Here is a 25,385-nt window from a genome sequence, read left to right as displayed (position 1 = left end):
TTCGTCAGTATGAGTTAAATACATTGGGTACGCTTGTTGACATCCGCTTGACATCCGGTTTGAGCGACAAACAGAATTGATAAAAACTTCCATAGGAGAGGTCGTTGATTTACAAACACTTCAGCCCAAGGAGCGGTAAATCGCTGGTGCTGCTATTTCGCCTCTGATCGAGTTAGTTTCCGGTGCCTTTTACGAAACTTACTACGTTTTTATATCCGCAGGGAAAAGGAGCTACGTACAGTAATCAAGGGCCTTATTAAGATTTTCTCCGGTGGCTATTGTCAGCTTCGGTACCTAGTGTTTGAATTCCAGGCTTGAAGGCAAGTGCAGCAGTTCCAACATCAATGTGAGTGGTTCTAAATCATTAATAATTGATATTAATATCGTACATTTAATAACCATATTAATTGTGTAGCTTGTTCATTAATCAGCACAAAGAAATTTAAATATGGCGAAAGGTTAACGAATATTTCTGAACCAAGTACATTTCCTAAACTTCAGTTTTACCGTAAAAAACAATTATCGAGGTTCTTTAAGGAATATGTCCTTAACTCCTGATTTCCCCTTACTCTTGTAATACATTCCTAATATCAACGACATTGAGGAAATTTCTTGAGTTAAGGATATTTCGTTAAATTTGTTCCTGAAATTTTATGCTGGTTGACCTGTGAACTTATTTCATTCTTCCTGTTACATGTATTTAATTTGAGTAGTAGTGGGGTTCATATATACACATACTTTATTCATTATCAATTTTAATTAACCTGTATTCACCATATGTTTTGAGATGTATAATTCAAGGGTTTTACGACCTCATCTTCTGTTTTAACAGCAGTTTAGACCAATTTCGATTTCCATCTTTTTGGTCGTTAGCATACATACATATGTATATCACTGACGTTATCGGTTTGGTTTGGTTTAGTACTATCAACAGCTATGGCCATTTAAGGACGGCCTCTCCTGTGTGCAAGGTGCATGCGTGTAGTGTATGCGTGTGTGTTTCGGGAGGCTGCGATATGTTCGTGTTTGTCTCCTTATGATAGCGCGGCACTGATGCGGCCTTACAGTGCTACCTCACTGAAACATACTGCCGAAGACACCCAGCAGAACACACCACCTGGTCACATTATACTGACAACGGGCGAACCAGTCGGCCCACTCCTTAATTTCTGAGCGTTAAGCAGGAGTAGAAACGTCTCGGCCAGGGGACAGAACCCAAAGCCTTCCTCACAGGGGCGAACGCTCAACTAAAGCCCAAAAGTGAGGCATTGTCAAGGGAGACATTAAGAAGAAGAACGTTTTTTAGAAAGAAGAGAAAAATATAAGATCCGAAATTTAGTCGCCTCTTACGATCATGCAATGGGGGCAGGCAGCAGGTACAATTCTTACACCCTACCTGCAGGGACTTATCATTGACGAGTCCTAGAAGGACGAAACAGTTGTATGGTGCAGTGCCATTTAGTTTGTGCATACTGTACGTATCTCTTACAAATAATATAGGTACACAATATGTGTTCGTGTCTTACGTCCAGTTTTAATGATAAAATGTACAAATAATAATTTGTCCTGGTATGCAGATGATAATTCATTTCCTATTTTATTGACATTTTTGCGTGTAGTTACCTGTACAATCAATATAAAACGTGCCGTATAGGATAACGCTGTACAGGTAGCTAACGTCTGCCGTGCACAAACAACATGTCGACCTGTAAACACTACACGTTAATATCTCTATTGACAGTTTCCTACGTCAATGCATCCTTGTTGATATTTTAATTTACAGCTGACTTCCCTATTCAAACAACATATCAGATAAAGGAGGATTTTTTTGAAAGACGGACTCTCCTGTTCGGCACACCTGCATCTCACCTATGTACCCATCAGATATCAGGTAAATATTTCAGCTCTGGGTTTTTAGTGGAAACGAGAAAAACAATTTCCCGGATATATTGATAACACGTACCAAAGACACGACAGAGCTCTGATGATAAAAAATGTCTTGTGTAAATACCGTTTTACGACACAAGGCAAATCCTTTTTTTTTTTTTTAAATAAAGTTAGATCTCGTTATACTGCCACCATGTCTCAAAGTAAATTTGGCGTTATGAAGGGGTTTGGTGATACATTGAGGGAAAAGTGTAACGAAATTCTTAAGGGAATTTTGAAATATGGTTGCGGTAAACGAGCTGGCAAATGAAACGGAGGCATTAGATCGGGGTTTAGCTGTATATACATTCCAATTTATTGCCAATGTGTAATGTTGTAAATACTGTTTAAAATCCCAGCTAAAAATAATTTCCGTTACTTCAACTTATAAACACATATTGTAAAATTGGAAATTTTCGTGGTGCCTAAATCCTCGCGTTTTTTTTGCGTTGAATAATCTAACGCGAAAAGACCAACACGTGCATATTTATTGATATATTATAGTTATGTAGAACATATAAATCTAATAACCATTGCCTAAGGTTCGGCATTGCAATCAGTTTAAAGAGTCGTAGTGCGAGAACTTCCACTTTTACGGAAGTTATTGTTAATGTTACAAGCGAAAGTATTTAGAAAAGAATACCTCACCAGAGTTATTAATACCCCGCATTGGATGTGTATGTTTTGTGTATACATCCAGTATGCCATTCAAGCTTATGTTTAATTTCACTACTTGTATGCTAATGTATTCTCAATATTATAATATGTTTTAAAACTGTCATAAACGATAGGTGACTATAATATATAGCTCGAATTGGTGAATGCTAGCTGTGAGCACCGGCTGTAGCTGAGAAAGATACTAGTGGCTGGTTGCAAAGGTCCTATAACCACGGATAATAATTTGTGAAGCAAAAAAAAAAAATGATTTGCTCAGAATACAAAAATACTAATCTTTGTTGTATAATGTCATGGTGATACATGTACACTGTGATACAATATACGTAAATGTTCAACCAGGGTTTAAGAGGTAACTAAAGTAATTACATCTAATTCACACGCATATTTGGACACGTGTCAATGTAAAACGACACATGTGTATGTTTTGTTCGAGTCGGGACACACGTGTGCTACTCAAGCGTGATTTGCTTTCACCTTTTGACAGATCATCCTCGATATCCAAGGGTTACGCTCACTTTTGCTTTCTGCATCCCTGGAATATGTCATAGCAAAATTGAAGGCACAAAGGTAGCTGTTTGATTGGTGTCAGGTAAAAAATCCTGACACTAGGCTGATACTTGTCCTTTGAAGATTACATAGGAGCAACTCCCGACTTCAAAGCCAGTATGTTTTACCGTTACGCGACCGCGAGATTCTTTTGATGTACATCAAAGGATCAGACTAGTCTTCTCGTCTCGTCCACAAGGTACTACACACCGAGCCATCGATTTTGCTATGACATATTCCAGGGGTGTAGAGAGTGAAAGTGAGCGTAACCACTGGATATCGATGTTGACAGATGAATCGCTCTTTAACACCTGTGTAACGAAGCATGAAACACTTCCCAATACTTCCGTGATATGTACAGAATGTTAACACTTTACAGTTTCTCTATGTCATCGTCTTAAATTTCTGATATCCATATTTATATAAATCAAAATCGTATACAAGATGCTTAAGGCAGCTGACGTTTTATTGTGATGTCATAGTTAAAAAGGGTTAATATGATAAAGATTTTTTTTAAAATCCACATAGTTCAGAACCAAAATAATGCACCATAATAAATATATGGAAAAGAAAAGTAAAGTCTGTTATAATTTCACAATGCATTTGAAAGCAGATGTGTAAGAACGACAACAAAGAGTTTCTCAGAAGCTCCCTAGCGATTTCAACTCTTTATATATATATATTCATCCGTGGGAATACCTATTCTCCTCTAATGAACATTTAAAGAGTACAATGTACTTTGGGTGTCTTTGTTGTATACGTAGATATGTATATATAACTGTGTCCTGTAATAGTAGAACACATTTGGTTTGCATAATTGCATAAATTATTGCATAAATACTTCACAAAAGGAATGTACGCAAGCTATCACAACTTATCGATATCCTCTCCGTAATACAAGTACACATATGCAAAACTAAGCGATGGCCTAATAATAAATAGCACTTAATATATTTCACATAGTATGAGAAAAGCAGCAGAAAAGGACAATAGAAAAAGAGTCAGAGATCAGAAAGAAAAAAACAGATACTGATAGATGATTTAAGTATCACAACAGCTATGTATCGATGACACTATATATTGACAGGCAGTCACTGTTTATGTATATTTTAACTAGTAGATCTCTGTTTTTATTTCTTTAAATATACAATGAATGATTTTGTTTGATTTTCGTTATTTCTATCCTAAAAAAATCCCAAACCTATAAATAACAATGATGACGGGGTGTATTTTCCATCCCCAGTACGGAGCGTAGAATATGTTGACCAAATAAATGTCATAGGGCTATGAATGCTACCCGATTGCAAATAACCAGAAATGAAAATAACAAATATTGACACAGTAAAATATTGTAACAATCAATGTAATGACGTGACATTATTGACCTTAATTTCAATATTTTGGACGCCGACTTGGAGTTGTACTGCCCTTAGATCTGGCTTGTAATAAAGAAAATATACCAGAAATGAAACTTAAAAAACCCCATTACGAAATGATATATAACAACTGATTTAATGACATGTTTTATGGTACATTCAACATTTATGGATGACAGCGTGGAGTTGTATTGCGCCATATGTCTAAAATCATTTACATGTTTGCTAAACTTGCCATACTTTTAAATGCATTGTCATTTGCTAAAATGTACGAATGAAATCAGTTTACAAATCCATGCATAACATATTATTAGAATGCTCGTATTCACTGTTGGTAGTATACAAATCTGGTTGGCTATAAAACCAACCAGATTTCTGTTTGGAATAATTCATTTTTTTCAAACAATACGTCATATTCATGTGTTTGGGTACAAATGTACGAAGGAAATGTAACTTCGTACACTCCATATTATCAGGAATGTTAATTATGCACTTATTTTTCGTAGAATATTGCGTTATATCTGGATCAAAACCCATTACACTTTGGAGTTTGACCATTCAAGACGAAATACTTGTATCAAATAATAATTGCTAAACAAATAGCTGAATTTTGTGTCTTTTTATGTTTTACTGGTGTTTCGTTGACTTTGGATTAAAACAGTCTGGTAGGTTAGGTTATTTAAAGAAAAGCATTCATGTGTGAAATGTAGCCTATAAGCTGGGGCGTTTTGTTGGTGTATCATGTGTGACGTGGCACATTTCTTTAAATACACGATGAATGATTTTGAGTGATTGTCGTTATTTCTATCCTAAAAAAATCCCAAACCTATAAATAACAATGACTGCGGGGTATATTTTCCATCCCAAGTACGGAGTATAGAATATGTCGACCAGATAAATCTGATAGGGCTGGCGATGAATGTCACCCGATTGCAAATAGATACATTAAATATACCGGAAATGAAAATAACAAATATTGACATAGCAAAATATTGTGACAATCAATGTAATGACATGGCATTATTGACCTTAATTTCAATATTTTGGACGCCGACTTGGACTTACTGCCCTTAGATCTGGCTTGTAATAAAGAAAATATACCAGAAATGAAACTTAAAAAACCCAATACGAAATGATATATAACAACTGATTTAATGACATGTTTTATGGTACATTTAACATTTATGGATGACAGCGTGGAGTTGTATTGCGCCATATGTCTAAAATCATTTACATGTTTGCTAAACTTGCCATACTTTTAGATGCATTGTCATATGCTAAACTGTACGAATGAAATCAGTTTATAAATCCATGCATAAAATATTATTATAATGCTTGTATTCACTGTTGGTAGTATACAAATCTGGTTGGATATAAAAATAACCAGATTTCTGTTTGGAATAATTCATTCTGTCAAACATTACGTCATATTCATGTGTCTGGGTACAAATGTACGAAGGAAATGTAACTTCGTACACTCCATATTATAAGGAATGTTAGCTATGCACTTATTTTTCGTAGAATATTGCGTTATATCTGGATCATAACCCATTACACTTTGGAGTTAGACCATTCTAGACGAAATATTTATATTAAAAAATATTTGCTGAACGAATTGCTGAATTTTGTGTTTCTTTATGTTTTACTGCTGTTTCGTTGACTTTGGATTAAAACAGTCTAGCAGGTTAGGTTATTTAAAGAAAAGCATTCATGTGTGAAATGTAGGCGTATAAGCTGGGGCGTTTTGTTGGTGTATCATGTGTGAAGTGGCACATTTCTTTAAATACACGATGAATGATTTAGAGTGATTGTCTTTATTTCTATCCTTAAAAAAAATACCAAAGCTATAAATAACTTTGATGACTGCAGGGTGTATTTTCCATCCCTGATACGATGTAGAATATGTCGACCAGATAAATCTGATAGGGCTGGCGATGAATGTCACCCGATTGCAAATAGATACATTAAATATACCAGAAAAGAAAATAACAAATATTGACACAGTAAAATATTGTAACAATCAATGTAATGACATGACATTATTGACCTTAATTTCAATATTTTGGACGCCGACTTGGAGTTGTACTGCACTTAGATCTGGCTTGTAATAAAGAAAATATACCAGAAATGAAACTTACAAAAACAACATTACGAAATGATATATATCATCTTATTTAATGACATGTTTTACTCTACATTCAACATTTATTGACGACAGCATGGAGTTGTATTGCCTTTGAATATGGTTAATATTGCATATCAAATTTATGTGGTGGATAGTCCTTGGTCCAGTTGTTCACTGTGTTCCTGAGGACTAATCTTTACATATTTCGTGATCCGCAGTTAGCCGTGCATGGCTAACACTTATTGATAGCCCGTTAGCATTATATCAATCAGTCAATAATATTGTCAGATTTGTAGAAACGTATCACTCAAATACTTCTTTATTATATAAAATATATATTTCCTTTCCGGATTACGTATTGTTACACTAGTTTCTTAAATTAGAAATTACCTTTTGTATCCTGCTCAATACTTGGAATTTCCTCACGTTTTTCCAGTTTAATCTATTACAAGTGATCTCGGAACCAGAACCAAGGACAATCAATGGTATGGATATATGACTAACGTATGTGTCAACTATCAAACCAATATTCAATTTTGTGGTAAACTGTTTACTTTGGACGACCGTGTCTCGTGGATCCAATACAAGGTACAGTGTGTATATGTTGTGTTTTCCTCGGTCATACACTAAGCTTGTTGCGTGTGTGAGTGTTACGCTCCATGTAGCATTTACAACAGCTGTATATACGTGTGTGTATAATGTTGTGTAGAGAAATTGTAATGGCGTCTGCACCACCTAGGCTAGACTTGAGACGACTATTATTATGTAGGTAAATATTCTACCAATTAATCTATATGTGCATAATTAAATTATATTTCTCATTTTAAGCAAATATGTTATTTAAGTGATATAGATTTAGTCTTTCTGTTACGTTTAATGGGATCTGACATACAGATTTCTACAACAAATCTTTGGTTTAATCAGTTATTACGTAAAGAGTTACTTAGAGCTAGTTTACAGTACAGGACCTCTAAAGGTCCTCTCCACTGGACTCGATGGTTGTATCACACTGAACTTTAAGTCCACTTTCAATCGTTGCTCTAAAGTTACATAATACGTCCTGATTTTTCCAGCATTTATCTAGTATATTCTTAAATGAATGTAATGATCGCGCGTTTACCGCTTCCGACGGTTAATTATGATTCTAAATGTTCACCAGTCTGACTGTAAAATAGTTCTTTCTTTTATATGTTAAGCTTGTTGTTGGGTATATATATAGTTAATGTGTTAATAGAGCAGCATTCGGAATTGATACTAGCTATATAGTCTAGTATATTAATATCTGTGCCATATATAATACGATAAACAAGCTAAGAATATTCGGTAACATATGGTGTGGAAAGGCGTTGAGTCAGGTCAATTCGGGACCATTACAAAGAAATGGTACATAAATAGACACCCCTAATCAATCGTATGTTGATTACAACCAACTGCTGGTGCTAAACTTTTCCAGAATTATCGGCGGAGACCTGGTTTTCCAATTTCGATTGATTTGCGTTCTAGAATATCGCCAAAAAGACATATATTATCGTATTCAGGACAGCGGAAAGGGGTTTCCGGATAAGTGTTATATATACATTATATGTCCCAAGTGTTAGTCTTTGACAAGACGTCAGAAGATTTTTTGAGAAGATTTCATCAGTACATTGAAACTTTCATCACTTTATAAGCAAATATAATATGGCGTAATGATATAGAAAAATAACTGTTTTGTAGTAACTCCTTTAAAAACTGGATATTTCCTTCAGTAAGTCTATTTACATGATGTGTGAATCTTAATCTTAACAAGCACCTCAATTTATCAACACACACACATATATACATATGTCAATATCGGGTCAATACCAAAATCATTGATAACAAAAATACTTATTTCGAAAGACTCAAATATCACAAATATCACAAATATCAAAATGATCATATGTATACACTCATTCATCCATAATAAACTTTATTGACGTTTATAAATATATTTACTTTTTTATCATATTCCATACACCTAAATTAATTATATTAATAATATTTTACAAGATTATGTTTTTGTGTTCCCACATTTATATGATTTCAGTCATAATGAGACAAGCGATCACATGTGTGTGTACGTGCTACATTCATCTTCCAAGATATATGGTGGTAGACTCTGCTGGTTGATTTTAACCCTTTCACCCCTATGTAACATTAGTAGACTCTACCATGGATTGATATGGATGAGTCCATTATGGTCTACAGTGGTGAAAGGGTTAAGTCCCGTAAACTTACTAATCATGAGTATTGCTTTTGAGTAGTTGCATGGTTCATACAATACACACCTGACTCATAATCAATTTGAAATAAGCCAGCATTCCTCAAACATTTAAAATTCTAATAATTAAGGTGTTTTATCAGCTCACTTTCTGTGTCAACAGTACTTTAGACCAATTTGAATTACTACCCGTTTGCCCCTAGTAACATCACCGATGAGTCTAAAAATGGACTAAACTGCTGTATAGTGTAATTTAATTTATTTCTGGCACACTGTATGAATAAGTAAATGCTGTATGTGCTCTAAAATGTGTGTGTCGTACGTTTGTCTTTTGAATAGTCTAAACTTTGAGTTCAAACTTAAACAGCACTTACGTTTTTTTAAAGGTTGTCTCATGTAGTTCGGTTGTACTGTGATAAAAAAAAATAAAAAAAAAAATACCCCCAAAGTCAAGGTCGTTTGTGTGTCTCATTGAATCGTGATTATAAATCATCCGCATTCCTCTTTCTGTATTTTACCACATGTAGTAAACCGGACATTGTCAGTGCATGCATACTGGTCATGATATATAGTAAATCACTAAGGTGTAATATATTCAATGTGTCACGTTGTAAGTCCACAAACGCTACACACTCCATCCTACAAGGGTTCCAGCGTTCCCAGGTTTTGTGGTTGATAATTCTTAAACGGCTATTTTTTACAGTGGTTGTGTCATGTTAATTTAAACGCCAAATTGTTGTAAAGAAAATTAAAGGGAATATTTTGTATGTAAAACTAATATGAGCATATTTCGCTTATAATTATAATTACACATTTACCGTGTTTCAGGACAGGGAGACATTAAATGAATATGTTGAAGAGGTTTTTGTCGATCTAGTAAGATTTTTATCCCAGGTCAGTTAAAGTTTACTTGTGACGACTGGACAATCTGATGAAAATGATACTGTGATTCATATAGAAAAAAAGAGAGTAAAAAGACATTAAATGGGATAGGCTATAGCTATACAATCATTATTTCTGAGGTGTGGGCGTTTTATACGTGTCTATGCTAAGTGTATCCACTTACATCTACTTGACATAGTTTAACCCTTTCACCACTGTAGACCATAATGGACGCATCCAGATCAATGTATGGTAGAGTCTACTAAAGTTACCTAGGGGTGAAAGGGTTAAGCTGAAGTAAAAGTTTTCTGATATAGTTGACACGGTTTGCTCGATCTGAAACATGTTCGTTTTTACATTTGAAATAAATCAACGACGCTAAAACGTAATTTACAATATGATATTGCTGCATGCTTTATGTTCAATTTTACATTTGAAATATATTATTGACATTACATTTCAACTTATGATATGATATAGCTGCATACTTTATGTCCATTTTTACAATGGAAATATATTATTGACACTTCATATTATACTATTTTATGATATAAGTTCCTGGTTTTTTTTGTTATGTTAATCCGTACCACACCACGGTGTACATGTAGCTGTAGCAATGAAGATATTTTATTAAGAAGACTAATATGAAAAGCAGACAACTAGTATGTCTGTACATTTACACTTCAGCCATATGTTGCGTTTTTTAGCGGACGGACATAATAATGATAAATACATCCCTACGAGGACAATGGAAGGGCTTTGATCATATGTTTGTGTGGGCTATACTTGCAAAAGTTAATGACAAATGAACAGTATATTTAAGTGAGCGTCATTTCAGGAATAATGGAGTAAGAGTGATGACTTTCAATTTAAAAGATGTGTATATAGTTTACACAGTATTCAGTGTAGTGGTTTAAGACCCTAGCGCTTATGTATATACTATATATATATAGTAGATAATAAATAAATAAGTCCTTGCGAAGGAAAATATAGAATAAAACCAATTTTTTCAGATCGTCCGCTAGGCCTTTCTGCCTTCTAGGGCTTCTTCAGGCGGATTGATGTTTATTTATCTATATATATATGTAAGATTCCGTGAATAAGATCATTTATATATATAGAAAGACTGATAGCAAGGGAGGAAAAATCTAAAGAAAATAGTAAGGAAGAGAGAAAAAAGAACATATAGAACCCAAATGATACAATGGAGGTAGCAGATCATATTTTTTGTCATTGTGTTGGTACGTCAGCTGACCCCACGTTAGCTGCCTCTTACAATATCATGCTGAGGCGTTTGCTAATGTTGAGGGGCATTAAAGGCTTCTTCCTTTTTTATGTGTTTCTACATGATATGTTTCGGACCGCTTCACACATCGATGATCATTAGTTTGACCTTTTAGTAACATTGATTGGTCTTAAATGAAAAGAAATTGTCCTATTGAGCAGCGAAAAGTTTTACTTTGTTTGGCTCTCTGCAGCGAAATTTTCAAATAAATATTTTCTTACTTCGTAGTTCTAGTGATTCCCGATAAAAACGTACAACATTTGTTTTGTAGGTCATCAATTATATAGGACACTGCCCACTTGCTTTAAATCATGGAGTGACCACTGGTCAAGGAATTGTTTTTCAAATATGAATATAACAAAATCAAAAACATCCAAAATCTATTCACTGCTGTATATTGGTGCAATTTGTGCAGATGTATTTGATTAATATGTTGTGTGTATTCATTTTACTTTGGAACACTCAAACGGGGTTAGGAGACCTATAATCACCTGCTTGTATAGCCTCACACTGGATGTTTCTTTTCAACTTTCTCTTTCATTCCTTCTATTCTAACCATTCTTTTATTCTCATTCAGTCAGTAAATATTCCCTTTGATTTTTATCGGCAACAATTTGAATATTTCAATATCCAATGGTCAAAACTAATTAACAATTAGACAACCGGAGGCCAGGTCATGATAATTATTTTGTTGAAGTCTCGCTGGAAGATAAGCTTGGCGAAGCAGTTAAGTGTTTGATAATTTTATATAAATATTTTAATCTTTAAATCATCAGGGTGTTTTCAATCGTCCGGTAAATAGAGCATGCAATATATCGATATTGTATACATGACGTCATAATGTTTCATTACTTTCTTTCAACGGATGTAATCACATAGATCACATAATTTTACAAAAATACATATTTAGGAAACGTTTAAAACTAACACTTTATCTCAATTACTGTAAATGTGCCATAAAGATATGTTACAAAGGACACGCGTATCAGCCTATTCTGGCTGTGTGTAGTTATAGAAAACATATATAAAAACATACATATTTAGGAAACGTTTAAAACTAACACTTTATCTCAATTACTGTAAATGTGCCAAAAAGTTATTTTACAAATGACACGCGTATCAACCTATTCTGGCTGTGTGTAGTTATAAATTTAAGCGAATAGGAAGTACACATTGTGAGTGCGATAAGAGAAACGCTTGTGGTTTTGAGAGATTGTCGCTGACACTGACCGAGTATCATCACGACGAAAATGTCATCCGGGGTCAATTTTTTGTCTAGATAATATATAACAAATCATATCCTGTACTAGAGTACGGCTTAAGTAACATTTTCACTGATTTGTGAAATCTACTAGGTTCGTTTTAAATTGGCTTCTTAATTCATACATGGAGGTAATCTTTAGGTGAGTTTGTAAGTTGAGCGAGTACAATATAAAGGTTGAAGGATGTTGACATTACCACAATCTGACACTGAACCAGTAACGTTTTAACAACATCACCGTGGAGATACGGTAGTCTAGTGGTAGAATGCCAGGCTCGTGACCAAGGGGTTGCGAGTTAGAGTCTCGTCACGGCACCGTGGTTGGGCAGTGCTAGAGTTGTTGAATGCTAGCTATGATGTACTATACATTTTCATTAAACTTAGTAATAATTGGTAGATTGACTCATCATTTATGTCATCGCAATCAAGGTATTATTGGCGCGGAGTTACCTCCCGATTCTGTCAGCATGTATTTGTGTCGATTATACAGACATGTATATGTTACTTTCTGTATACTGTATGTTTGTCATGAGAGATCACTCTCGAAATATGTATGTAATATTATTTTTATTTATGTATACATATGGGCCGTAAGGCCCCGGGATAACATTTGAATATAATTGAGCATCGAAATGGCAGCACCGGCTGTACGTTCTCCAGGGAGTTGGGAAATATATTGCAAAGGCCCTATAACCACGAATAATATTTTGTGAACTGCTTTGAGACGACCTACGAACTAGGTTGTAATAAAGCAATATATAAGAATCTCGAATTGTTTTTATCATTATCATCATACATATCAGCATTGTAACCAAAACAGATGATACAACATGATCATTCTTATTCGATTTAGGGTTTTAGTCCAATAGTCTAAATATAATAATGTTTCATAGGAAATTTTCACTGTCAAACGTAAGCCCGACACCTGTGGACTTAATGCTCCTTTTTAATTTTTCACTCAGTCAAACGGAAGCCCGACACAATGGCTCACTGATATTTTTACATACAATTCGACTTGGCACCGAGCCAAAACTATGTAATCGCTATGTTTATGAATGTATTGTATCCAAAACTTATGATTAAATCCGATTTAATAATATTTATTAAATAGATGGGTTTGATATTGAAAAAATATATAAATACCAGCTCTTCTTTGACAACAGAGCAAGTTCTAGTCAAGGATACCCTGAGTAATAATGTACTCTGACAAGTTTTATCTTGTCAACTCATTCACCCCTAAAGACACATATGAACTCTTTTAATTCAACGGTGGGAATAGTTCATTATGAAATATCTGGGGTGAATGAGTTAAATAGTTAATCGACAACGATACACACCATATGCTATAGTTAAATGTCTCCCTTCTCAGCTTTCGTTTTGCATATTATGCTGTTTAATTCAAAATAGTCATGCTATATTTGGCCTCATTACTGAAAGGGTGAATAATACTCGTGCATAATGAAATTTTGTAGTTAGATATGAGTAAAGTGTACTGTCAGGCTGCTTCTGTAGTATAAAACAATGCCGTAACACCATGCCGTAACCTTTACTTAAGCCCAAGCCCGGTAAGAAGCCCTCCTTCACTGTTCCTTTCATCAATAGGGTAAGAGGGTCAGTGTTTGGGAAAGAGGGAACGTATATAATTTAAATATATGCCATAAAAAGAGGAAGGACATTAATTACCGCAAATACAGTAGCTTCAATTGATATGAGGATGTCACCAAATCAATCGCTGATAAGAGTTTGTGTTTTGTTTATTATCTGTTTATTTGCCTCCTAACGGGAAGTTGGAAATACCTTGTAATAGACTGTAAATCTATCATCTGTCATTTTGAAGTGTAATTTTAAAGTTCAGTTGATATACATTCACAATGCTCGTAAAGTAGTTAGCTACTCTGATCATCCTACCGTGTATATCATAAAAAGTAATTTGTGTTTCTTACCACATGTTTTTTTTTATCTGTTTCAGATGAGTTATCAGACAGGACAGTCAGTTACATGACGTGAGAATGGCTTGGTGAACCCTGGAATTTGGGGTTGGTATTTAGGATTTTCCTGCTGCGCAATTATTTAAATCCGTAAAACAGTAGAAAGCTTACTATTCACGAAGTCTTAATTATAAGACAAGACTTTTTCGGCGTTTTCTTTTCACCTTTTTCACTTGTGATCAAGAAAAATATTATATACTCTAGATACATGAGTAATCCAGAAAGGATATTACAATATGAACACTGGATCCGAAGAATAAGATTTTTGTTGAATAAATATTATGATATCAAATGTATATACAAATAGGTAACAGTGGTAGGAAGGGCAAATAAATTAGTCAAAATTTCGAAGAAATCCACCCTTGATCAAGACACAAACATGAACAAATACATACCACAATTGTAGATATTTATAACATACATGTACATACAAACTGTACATGTACATTTGTTACAAACGTGTTATATAAAAAATCACCCATTTAATAAAAAATCATATCAGTGAAGATATCTGAAATTTGATTCAGTATTGTCGAATCAGAACAGTACATTTTAATCACTGCGTACATTTTTTAAGTTGCAACAGCGGTTGTTTTGGTGCACCTTTAAAACATACAGTATGGTATTTACATAAATACACAATTTTTATAATTTTTGTTTGGAAATCATACCAGATTATACCATCTAGTGGCAAATTGAGTGAAGTAACCCATTCAAAATAGCGCTCTGCCATGTTGTCAATTGTGACGTCATAATAATTTCACATCTAATATCACACTTCAAAGCCCCGCGGTTGTTGATGCAGCAATATGTGCGTCGCATTTCATCTTAGAATGTAATAAATTAAAAATGTAATGGTTGAATACTATATTGAACTCGTATGACAGAATATACCGATTTTTCAGTGGTACGTTGCACTGGTGAAAAAATTCGGTAATCTGCCATACTTGTGAAATATATGGCATTCAACACGAAACTATTGAAAATTCTCTATATATCAAATCAACCAAATGGATGGCTTATTTAACACTAGACGGATAACATGTTAGAAAGACGTATGAGTGACAAACCCAACGCCTTCAAGGTGTTATAGGTACCAGACAACACATTATATTTAACCCTTTCATCACTAGGTAACTTTTGCAGACTCTATCATGTACTGATCTGGATGTGCCCATTCTGGTTTACAATGGAGAAATGGTTATCATTGATTTTCACCAGCTTTGCCATAATTGGTGGTTTGGGGTGAAACAAGCTGATTTTATATATTATGTTATCCTACATATTGCACATTTGATATCGAAATAGCTCTGTTCCTTTGACTAGCGCTTGTTATTATCTTATAAACACTAACATCTGCCTTTAATGTTACCCATTATTCGGTAGGAAACTATCGATTGTCATGCAATACTTTGTTGTTACTAAATTATGTATGACTCTGTTGTGATTCAACACTAACGTCCGACTTTATATTATTTGTTTTAGGGTCAAATCAGAACAGCTGCTACCATGACAACGCAGGTGTTTTCAATCTTACTGTTCAGAAGAAGTTCAATAACGCAACTATGTCCTCAATTGGACACGACGCGATCAGGAAGGAGCATATAAGACTGGTGGAGAATGTAGACACAAGGTATATCGCTGATTACCTCTATCAGAATGATTTCCTCACTCCGGAAAATTTGGAGTTTTTAACAGATGAAAGTAGGACACAACGAGACAGATGCCGTCATCTGTTAATGACATTATGTAAAAGGCAGTATGCCTTATCACAATTACTTAACGCGCTTATACATGACAGCAGTTACCCATATTTATGTACTGAGCTACTTATCACGCTAGGAGAGGTGGTCGCATCACCTTGCAAAAAACAAAGACGTTTAAGTATAACAAGTAAAGATCAGGAAGATTTTACCTTCCTAGGGATCTGCAACCCGTCAAGAGAAATCAAACGAACAATCTTTACGAAGGAACATTTTCACGCCACAAAACTGTATTGCAAACTGCGTCGATCACTCAATCAAGGGAAACACTTGCTGTACGAATTTGACGATGAGCTGAATACATACCAACAGTTATGGGAACAGAATCAAAAAGACGTCTTTAGAAGACGCTGGGTAGCCAACAGATATGTTGAAATTAAAGTTCTTCAAATGAGGAAATTATCGGAAAGTGGCGCCGATGACAATACCATTCAAAATCTATTCAGTGATATCGCTAAACTGGTGCCCTACACGTCTCATCCATGCGCTTCGATCACATCATTGCTGACAATATTCGCACATGCGCTTTTGACCGCTAGAAAACCTGGTGAGGAAGTCTTAAGTGTTCTAAACGAGGCGAAAAGTAACTTTCCGTTCCTTCCGGGCTGCCGTGAAACATCGTTAGTTCTTATTACAGAGTTTAAGGTTTATTGGCAAATATACGAAAAAAATTCCGACAAAGTTACAAAAAAGGAGCTTTTACAGAAAGCGGCAGCCGCTGCGATGCACTTTGCAGTTGACGAGGAGCTGAACGAGGATTTAGTATATAAACTATACCTCAATAGAGGGTTACAGTTTCTGCAGACACTGGCTAACCTCGGTCTCGGCTACACTCTGAGGAATATTCGACATGATTGTGTTTCCAAAGAAAACGTGGATTTCGCGAAGTCGTTTCTGAAAACCGTTGACACCGAAGAAGGTTGGCAGCAGATGGAGGTCCGTTGGCGTATGTCATTTAATATGGCAAACTCAAAAATCTGTTTTGTTCAAGGAGATGTCGCAAAAGCATTGAAATTAGCCAACAGTGCATTAGAGTTGTCAAATGGTATTCATTTTAAGGAGGAACATGAGAATATTCAGGAATTTATTCGTTTTATATCGGTAGACGGAGTGAAGGAACAATTCTCACAGCAGAACAATCGGACAGAAGTCTCAAACGAGAACAATGACCAACATACGTCCACAACAAACCTCAGTGATGGACCCAAATTTCAACAGCCACCGGAAGTACTGGATATCCATAACAAATCCCCGGATGAAGAAAAACGCATGAAAGAGAATAAACGGAACGAAAGTATGCGTGACGATTCCAGTAAACATAGTGCAAAAAGTGTAGGAACACCTTCAGATGTGAATGAGTCGGCGATATCTTGTAAAGAATGGTATTCTTCACGGATGTTACAATCTATTGGCATACTGATTATTTGCACAATGTTGCAGTACATATATTCTTTACTGTGAATAAGACATTTTAACTAAAATATTGTGTTGTGAGTGTTTAGCGAAATGATATACTATAAAACAGATAGGGGATAAAATACACGTAAAACTGTGTTTGGAATTAGTTACATGTTCTGTGCTTTACAAGTAGAAGTTTTGGTTCTCACTAATGCTCTCTGCACCCCTGAAATATGTAAATACAAACCCAAGGGAAGGAGGCCAGCTATTTGATTGGTTCCAGATCAAAAACTAACTGACCAATCGCTCCTCTGTGATCCCTGTCCCTTAAAGATCACAGAGGAGCGATACCCGACTTACAAATCCAGTCATTTACACCTTGACGTTTCCTCGCAATTTTCCATGTACATAAAAAGATTAAACTATTCTACTTTGACAGCCACAAGGTGGCGCATTAAATGCCTTCGTTTTGATATATCCCAGGGGGCGCTAAAAATGTTAGTGAACGTAACCTCTTGTATTCTGTTATTGTGATGTTCGTTGTTTTTATTCCACTTTTTTTTTGTAATTGTTTTATTTTTCTAAATAAATCATCAGCATTAAAGCAATCAACACCATCATACTTCTTGGGAGTCATGAACCAAACAAATTAACAGTGACGATGAATTTTTCTTGTAAAGATATTAATGTAACTAGCTAAGCGTGTCTTAAGGTAAGGGTATCTTTAAAATAAGTTGCATTTTTTAAATGATAACATGGCCGATAGTATAACTGTCATATACTCTATACAACTTTTTTCACGGTTGCCTCTTTGATATTAACTAAGGTAAAGTAGAGTATCAAGATGACTGGGTACATGTATGTAGTTTTTTTTTTGCTAGAAACATTCACTGACTTGAATCATTCGCAGATTCCATATACCGTGAAAATATCAAAATAACACTTCCGCGAAATTGACCCATAATGCAATGTATGAAAAAAATACTAAGATATTTATTTTTATGGTTTTTGTTTATTTTTGTTATTCACTAGTTTGTTTCTCACAAATTCGTAAGTACCATCAGCATTAAAGTTATGAGGGAATTTGCTCTTGTACGTGCTCTCTGAGTATCATTGTGATAACCACATTGTGGATATAGTCCTTCCTAAGTTGATTTTACCTTTTTTCATGTAGTATCTTTCTCTCCATTCTAAACCAAAGACATTTTACGGTGTTCATAAAAATATTATTTTCAAAGATGTGCATTTCGATAAAGGATATCAACAGGTTAAACTAAATTATTTCAGTTGTCAATATTGTGAAATATCTAAATAAATCCTTTTCAAACGAAGTATAAAATCAAAAAAGAAATGATGCAATGATATTTTACAAAACAATAGTCGTTCGAAATTTGAATATTTGAAAGAAAGAAAGAAAAATGAAAAGAGAAACACCGCAACGATAAAACAGGAAACATTACAAAGCTAACGCTTCATCGATGTTGCTATCGTGTAATTGTAGAAGCACAGTATCGAAATGAGTGTCAATTCATCGGCCGTAAAGCTTATGAAAACAATAGCAGGGGGAAATAACTCTAAGGCAAAAAATATGATTGTTTCATCTTCTATATAGAAGGGCGAATACTCTAAGTAATAATTAACTATGAGGGGAACTTTTTTTCCTGATTACAACCAAGACGGTGGTAGCCTTAACCGTAATAAGTCACAGAAATTGTCTCCCACGAATGAATGTCAGTTACCCTAATCCAGCAAAATATGGTTGTTTCATCTTCTAATTAGAAGAGAGAGATGACTCTGAGTAAAAACTAAACTTACTTAGTCACAAAAAAAATGCATTTTCTTTTCGCTGCCGACTGACAAACTTTGATAAATTTCATACATGTCACCGACGTAGGTATAACGGCATATAACTGTACAAGTGTAGGAATATAGTGGAATGTATATCCTGTTGAGAGATACTTAGTATCCATGTGTGATATGATCTGTACTTCCTTTAGATTTTGCTTTTTCACATTTTTGATGAATTCACCCGATTGACAATAGTATTCATGTTTATCACATTTATCGTAAGATGGAAGCCTAAGAACAAACATGGATACAAGTTTAATGTGTGGTTGTGAGAGAGGAAATGTTGACTCGCCATTAATATGCAACAGCATAAAAGAAATGATATTCTGATCCTTGATTTTATTTAAAGTAAACCTCACTTACATCTATCTACATGACTATTAGATATACTCAAAACATAAACATAAAATGTACTTTGATATATTAGAACAACAGAAGAATTTCTTTTATAATTGTTATTATTCTCAATGTTCCGATTTTCGTTTATAAAAAAATGACACATGAGCCCATATTGACAAAATCCACGTATACTTTCCTTCCAGAGTCTATAACACAATTATATATTTCAGAATAGGATAAGATTTAAAATATTTACACAAACGGTTTGCTCGTCGTAACCAGTTGTTGCATCCTCGAAAATCCAGGGGTTACGCTGACTTACGATGTAAGTGAATTCGAGTGAATGTAAGTGAATGTAAGTGAATGTCAATGAGTGTAAGTGAGTGCAAGGGATTGTAAGTGAGTGTAAGCGTAAGTGAACGTAAACGAGTGTAAGGGAATGTAAGTGAATGTGAGTGAAAGTGAGTGAGTGAATGTAAGTGAATGAACGTGAAGGTAAGTGAAAGTAATTGAGTGTAAATGAATGTAAGTGAATGTAAATGAGTGTAAATGAATGTTAGTGAGTGTAAGTTAATGTAAGTTGATGTGTGTAAGTGAGTGTAAACGAGTGAATGTAAGTGAGTGTAAGTGAGTGTAAATGAGTGAATGTAAGTGAAAGTAAGTGAGTGTAAGTGAATGAAAGTGAATGTAAATGAGTGTAAGTGTTAGTGAATGTAACCCCTGACTTTTATGGTATCTTTAAAATAACGTTGTGGTGTTTAGAGATATCAGATTTATATACTCTTGTATTAATTCAATACGCATTGCCAGTGTGAAATAAGTGCTTATATTGCCATGTATCTAGCTGTTATTTTTAATGTATACTGACATAAACATATCACTGCTAATGAATGTCCGTTTAACATCAAAAATGTACAAATTTTGTAATATTATATTTGGAGCAACAATCTCGAATGAAATACTCAACTCAAAATGTCAACGCACTGAATATATTTCTTGTATTTGTGTTGTGCAAAAAGTGGCTGAAATTCATGTAAGGTATAGAAACAATGATCTGAACTTATATCTGGTATTTGTGTATTGCGCGATTAACTGCCCTGAGATTATGTTATTTGTCACAACTATAATAATCATATGAATATGTATATCTGTGGCATAATAAACAGCAAAGTATTTTCATTTTTTTTCCATATGGTGTCATTGATCTGAATATATATATATGTTTAGAAATGTGTGTATTGAACTCTTAACTGAAATTCATGTAAGAAAAACTAACATTGATCGAAATATTGTTATTGCACAATAAGGTGAAATTCATGTCAGATATTTTTATACTATAATGATCTACATATATTTCAACTCTTTAATTATTGCATAATAAGCTGAAATATGATGGCATTATTATGTGATGTTGTTTACCCATTTTCATTGTATTTTTTAAGTTCACATGATACTTATTTTCTGTAAGAATATTTTTTATCAAATAACTTCGACAAATAAAATTCTTCGTGAACACAACCTGTGTGTGATCACTGTATATAATTTACATTTTTATGAGATATCAATGTCAATAGCAACCATATGTCTTGTAAGGTAAAGAGTTCCAACGTTCTGTAATGCGACTCCAATAACAAAGAGTTCCAACGTTCTGTAATGCGACTCCAATAACAAAGAGTTCCAACGTTCTGTAATACGACTCCAATAAATAAGAGTTCCAACGTTCTGTAATACGACTCCAATAACAAAGAGTTCACATTTGTTTGGCATTTATCAATCGTAAACCGTCGGCTTATTCCGTAAACGAGAAAATATTTATTCGTTTACGGAAAGTGGCGACGGTTCCCGATTGGGCATTTATCTCACATAGAGCGGGCTGCCCATTTACTTTAGCAGAAAGTTATATGTTTATAAAGGATATCAATTAAATTCAACACAAAATAACTTTTATTTAAAAGTGATAACAAAAAGATATTTGTTTTTCTACAATAATTGGTTCGTGCCCTATATATAGATAATTCAAGACTCAATATGATGCCCGCCTTGAAATAATTCAAAACCCTAGAACATGTTTACACATTTTGTTCTTACATTACAACACATTGTGTGACCACAATGAATTACAGCGGAAGGGAGACAACCCCTTCGTTATTTGTTAGCATTTATATTAGATCTATGCTATCGAAAACTTAAAGTTTCCCCATATTCTGTTGTTTTCATCAATTTATTTATGCTTCTGAACGGGAAATGACGTAATATTCAGGATATATCGATAAAGCAGATGTCCTATTCACAAGAATGTAAATATTCAATATGCATAGTATATACAAAAGAGGCATTATCATTTAAACAATCAAAGTATGTAGACAGATGAGAAATCCAAACTATCACATTTAAACAAATGAAGTACGTACGATCGAAGACTCACAAATCCCCAATACATTTAGGTAAACAAATTATGTACGATCGAAAAGATACCTAACCTCCACACATTTAAACAAAGGTACATCCAATGATGTATGAAAGTAATGTTACCAACCAAAACAATGAGACTCAGTCTTTCTACAAAGTTGAAAATGCATTTTGCAAAGTCACGTCTGTACAATGTAACTGATTAAGTTGGTATCCCTATGATATTCAAATATGACATAGAAAATGAAAGTTGAAGTAACAGTAACCATCATCTAATTTTCCAATGGCTCCCCAAATTCAAACACACGTTCCAATGTTCTCTGTCGTCAACAAACTGGTGTCGATGAGAGTGCCATCTAACCACTTCAAAGGATCAGAGGTTGTCTCCTTGTAACCGCCTACCCAAATGTAAGATACATCTGGAATATCATGATTAGTAAATAAGAGTTATGTTACATGGAATCACAAAATAGATTTCTTTAAAATGAATTGTTTTCATTGTGATTGTTTAAGATTATATAATAAGAAATTAAGTATTATATATACAAATGGTATGGAATATTTTTCCTCAACATTCAATGAATTCAGTGTATGTTGAAGTATAAAGTGAAGAGTAATTTTAATATATATATGTATCGCAGTTCACCGTTTAACCAACCAAAACACATTTGACACACACTTTATTCAAATCTATTACCTGTGACTGATTGAGATCGGGTTATATCAGTCTCGGGCTAAGAGCGAGATCGGGTCAAGAGCGATCGGGCTAAGAGCGAGATCGGGTCAAGAACGATCGGGCTAAGAGCGAGATCGGGTTATATCAGTCGTGGGCTAAGAGCGCGATCGAGTTCAGAGCGATCGGACTAAGAGCGAGATCGGGTTATGTCAGTCGAGGGCTAAGAGCGCGATCGAGTTCAAAGCGATCGGGCTAAGAGCGAGATCGAGTTATATCAGTCGAGGACTAAGATTTTGTAACATAATCCCAACCGAGGCGTAGACCGAGGTTGGGATGTTACATAATCTTAGTCCGAGACTGAGGTAAACCGATCTCGCTTAGTTACAGGTAAATGATTTTTTCCTCGCATCTTTCAGATCGGCAAACACTTTTTTGGTAAAAACTACAAGTATTCCGTCTATGGCCTCTACACTACTAAATCTACAAGTAAATGCTGCCGCGTAAAATTGTAGTCCGTCCTTACAAAGAAGACAACGTATTTCACAGAGTATTTTTTATCTACAACATCAGATATCTACCTACATTTTGTACAACACAACAACACAAATTAACGACAAAACAGAATGTGTATAATGCAGATTATCAATTGCGAGCAGTTAACGCGCGGATAAATACGTCACTGTGTAAAACTTCCGCGAAATGTCACGAAAAGATATCAGAGAGATCGGACAAGATGGGAAAATCTAGCATGGAAAATGTCGTGAGATATATGGGTCTGGGGTGCCAGAAATACATATGTGTGCCATCACTGAAAAGAAATGATAGCAAACAATATAGCACTTGTGTTTGAATATCAAGACACTTTATAGATCATTGTCGGAAAATTGGGGACAATTTTGGCTTATTTATGAATGAATATGGGTTCAGACCGTTAAATTGTTACCTAATGACAGCCCGTCGCCATGGAGACTTAATGACAAATGTCATGTCCTTTGGCCTATGGGTTATTCAGAAGGAGTCGTTGAGATATGTCAATCATAAAGGAAATAGTCTCAGAATGAGAAAAAAAATTGATAATAAAAACGGAACACAAAGAAAAGGTCAGTTCATCTTTTGTTGAAAAAACTTGTTAAAAGGATTTTCATAATGATCGAGCAGTGCGTAGGATTATTGATAATTTATAAAGAAAATGTTCATAGCATATTTCCTAGCAGTTTTCTTAGCCAATGCTTCTTGCAGTTTTTCCTAGCAGTTTTCTCTAAATCACTCAATTCATAAAGATATTCATAAAGATAATTGATTTTCTTGGTTCAGCAAAGATTATATAACCGACAAATTATTCCATTGGCATATATGTACAAGTATATATATGTTATCAGGGACGAAGATAGATATATTGTAGTTTTGACCTTGATAGAAATTATTTAAACCAGCGTTAAAGTTGTTACCAAAGAAAGTATTAAGGGTTTCCATGTCAACCTTCCCTGTGTTCATAGTTTCCCCTAGGTTTTATTCATTTTTAGTTTAAATTGTGTTTTTTAACACTTTGATATTTTTTTTTATTGATATAAAAGGAGTTTATATCTTTGTTCGGGGAAAAAAGGATTAAGGATAATTGTGACACATTTCCTATACATCTTAATTGTCCTTAATTGTTCTTAGAACATTTCTATACTTGGTTTAAACAACTTGCTGGTGAAATTTCTAAAATTTTAGATATAAAAATGCAATGGGGTCTTTTTTGTTTTACTATTTATAAAGAATTTAGTGCTCTGTGGTTACATTTTCAAAAACATTTTCACCTAGTGTCGTTTATCTATTTCTTTTGAAAAATAAAAATATAACTATTTATATCTTTTAACAAATTGATTCGGGTTCTACGGGAAGTTGTTGATATTTATCGTCCAACAAATTCAAATAATCACTTCTTGTTTACCTGTTTAAGAACAAAGATATATTTGGTACATACCAGTATGCTTATCCATGACTTCCAGGGCAAATTCCAATTGGTCCTTAGTGCCGACTTTTAGCAGGTAGGTCCCTTCAGCAGCACAGTGCGCCTTTGCATCATGCCATGTTCTCCCCACATTAACAACCTTTAAACAGTAGCATGAAGCTGAGCAGTATACGCTGGGCCACCTCGATTCGTATCCATAGCATTGTGTCGCTGAAAACAAAACAGCACAAGTCAACATTGTTTTTATTGTAAACGCTGTTCTGAATAAACACGGACGATGCTGCCAAAATCGATAATGTAGGCCCATCACACAATTCCCTAGTTAAAGATAAACTATATCGTAACAAACAAAAACAAACACAGGGTCCGTGGAAATACAACAATAAAAGAAACAGGTTCTAATTATAACGGGGCACAGGAGAGAAGTCCCACAAACAGTCACTTTATTAGCAAATATCAAACAATTTGTATTAGCCATACTATGTTGGGAGCAAAATCAGAAAAGGAGAGGGGATGTCAACTGTTGACATCACATTGGCGTACACCCATAAATGTTAAATTAGGGAATAACCGTATTGCTTTTTTTTCAATTTGCTAAATGATACGAAGGAAAAATAAGAATATCAATAAGATTATTCATATTGATGAAAATAAACGCAGCAAGAACAATATATCCCCCACATCGG

The 25,385-nt window shown here is 34.5% G+C and overlaps 1 protein-coding gene and 1 long non-coding RNA gene across 6 annotated transcripts; one reads left to right on the top strand and one right to left on the bottom strand.

The window, feature by feature from the left end:
- The first annotated feature begins 96 nt into the window (after positions 1 to 96).
- On the top strand, positions 97 to 21,175 carry LOC110447805. 5 transcript variants are annotated; one of them, XM_021493738.1, is made up of 4 exons: positions 97 to 346; positions 1,784 to 1,891; positions 14,291 to 14,357; positions 15,795 to 21,175. In XM_021493738.1, the coding sequence occupies exon 4, from the start codon at positions 15,875 to 15,877 to the stop codon at positions 17,531 to 17,533; it is 1,659 nt and encodes a 552-aa protein (XP_021349413.1). In that variant the 5' UTR covers positions 97 to 346; positions 1,784 to 1,891; positions 14,291 to 14,357; positions 15,795 to 15,874; the 3' UTR covers positions 17,534 to 21,175. The 5 variants fall into 5 exon arrangements, with proteins under 5 accessions (XP_021349413.1, XP_021349415.1, XP_021349412.1 ...); XM_021493740.1 differs by lacking the exons at positions 97 to 346; positions 1,784 to 1,891 and adding an exon at positions 7,048 to 7,136; XM_021493737.1 differs by lacking the exons at positions 97 to 346; positions 1,784 to 1,891 and adding an exon at positions 7,048 to 7,239.
- LOC110447806 lies at positions 18,649 to 25,385 on the bottom strand. Its single transcript, XR_002462638.1, has 2 exons — positions 24,712 to 25,385; positions 18,649 to 22,485 (listed from the first exon to the last, which is right to left on the bottom strand). It is a non-coding gene; the product is annotated as an uncharacterized LOC110447806 (long non-coding RNA).

Source organism: Mizuhopecten yessoensis, unplaced genomic scaffold (genome assembly GCF_002113885.1).
Source record: "Mizuhopecten yessoensis strain PY_sf001 unplaced genomic scaffold, ASM211388v2 scaffold3621, whole genome shotgun sequence".
Lineage (NCBI taxonomy): Eukaryota > Metazoa > Mollusca > Bivalvia > Pectinida > Pectinidae > Mizuhopecten > Mizuhopecten yessoensis.
Note: the sequence above shows the minus strand (reverse complement) of the source record. Positions and strands in the feature narration are given on the sequence as shown.

Coding starts and splice junctions, on each gene's coding strand:
- LOC110447805 (XM_021493738.1), top strand. CDS start 15,875: ATGTCCTCAATTGGACACGACGCGATCAGGAAGGAGCATATAAGACTG.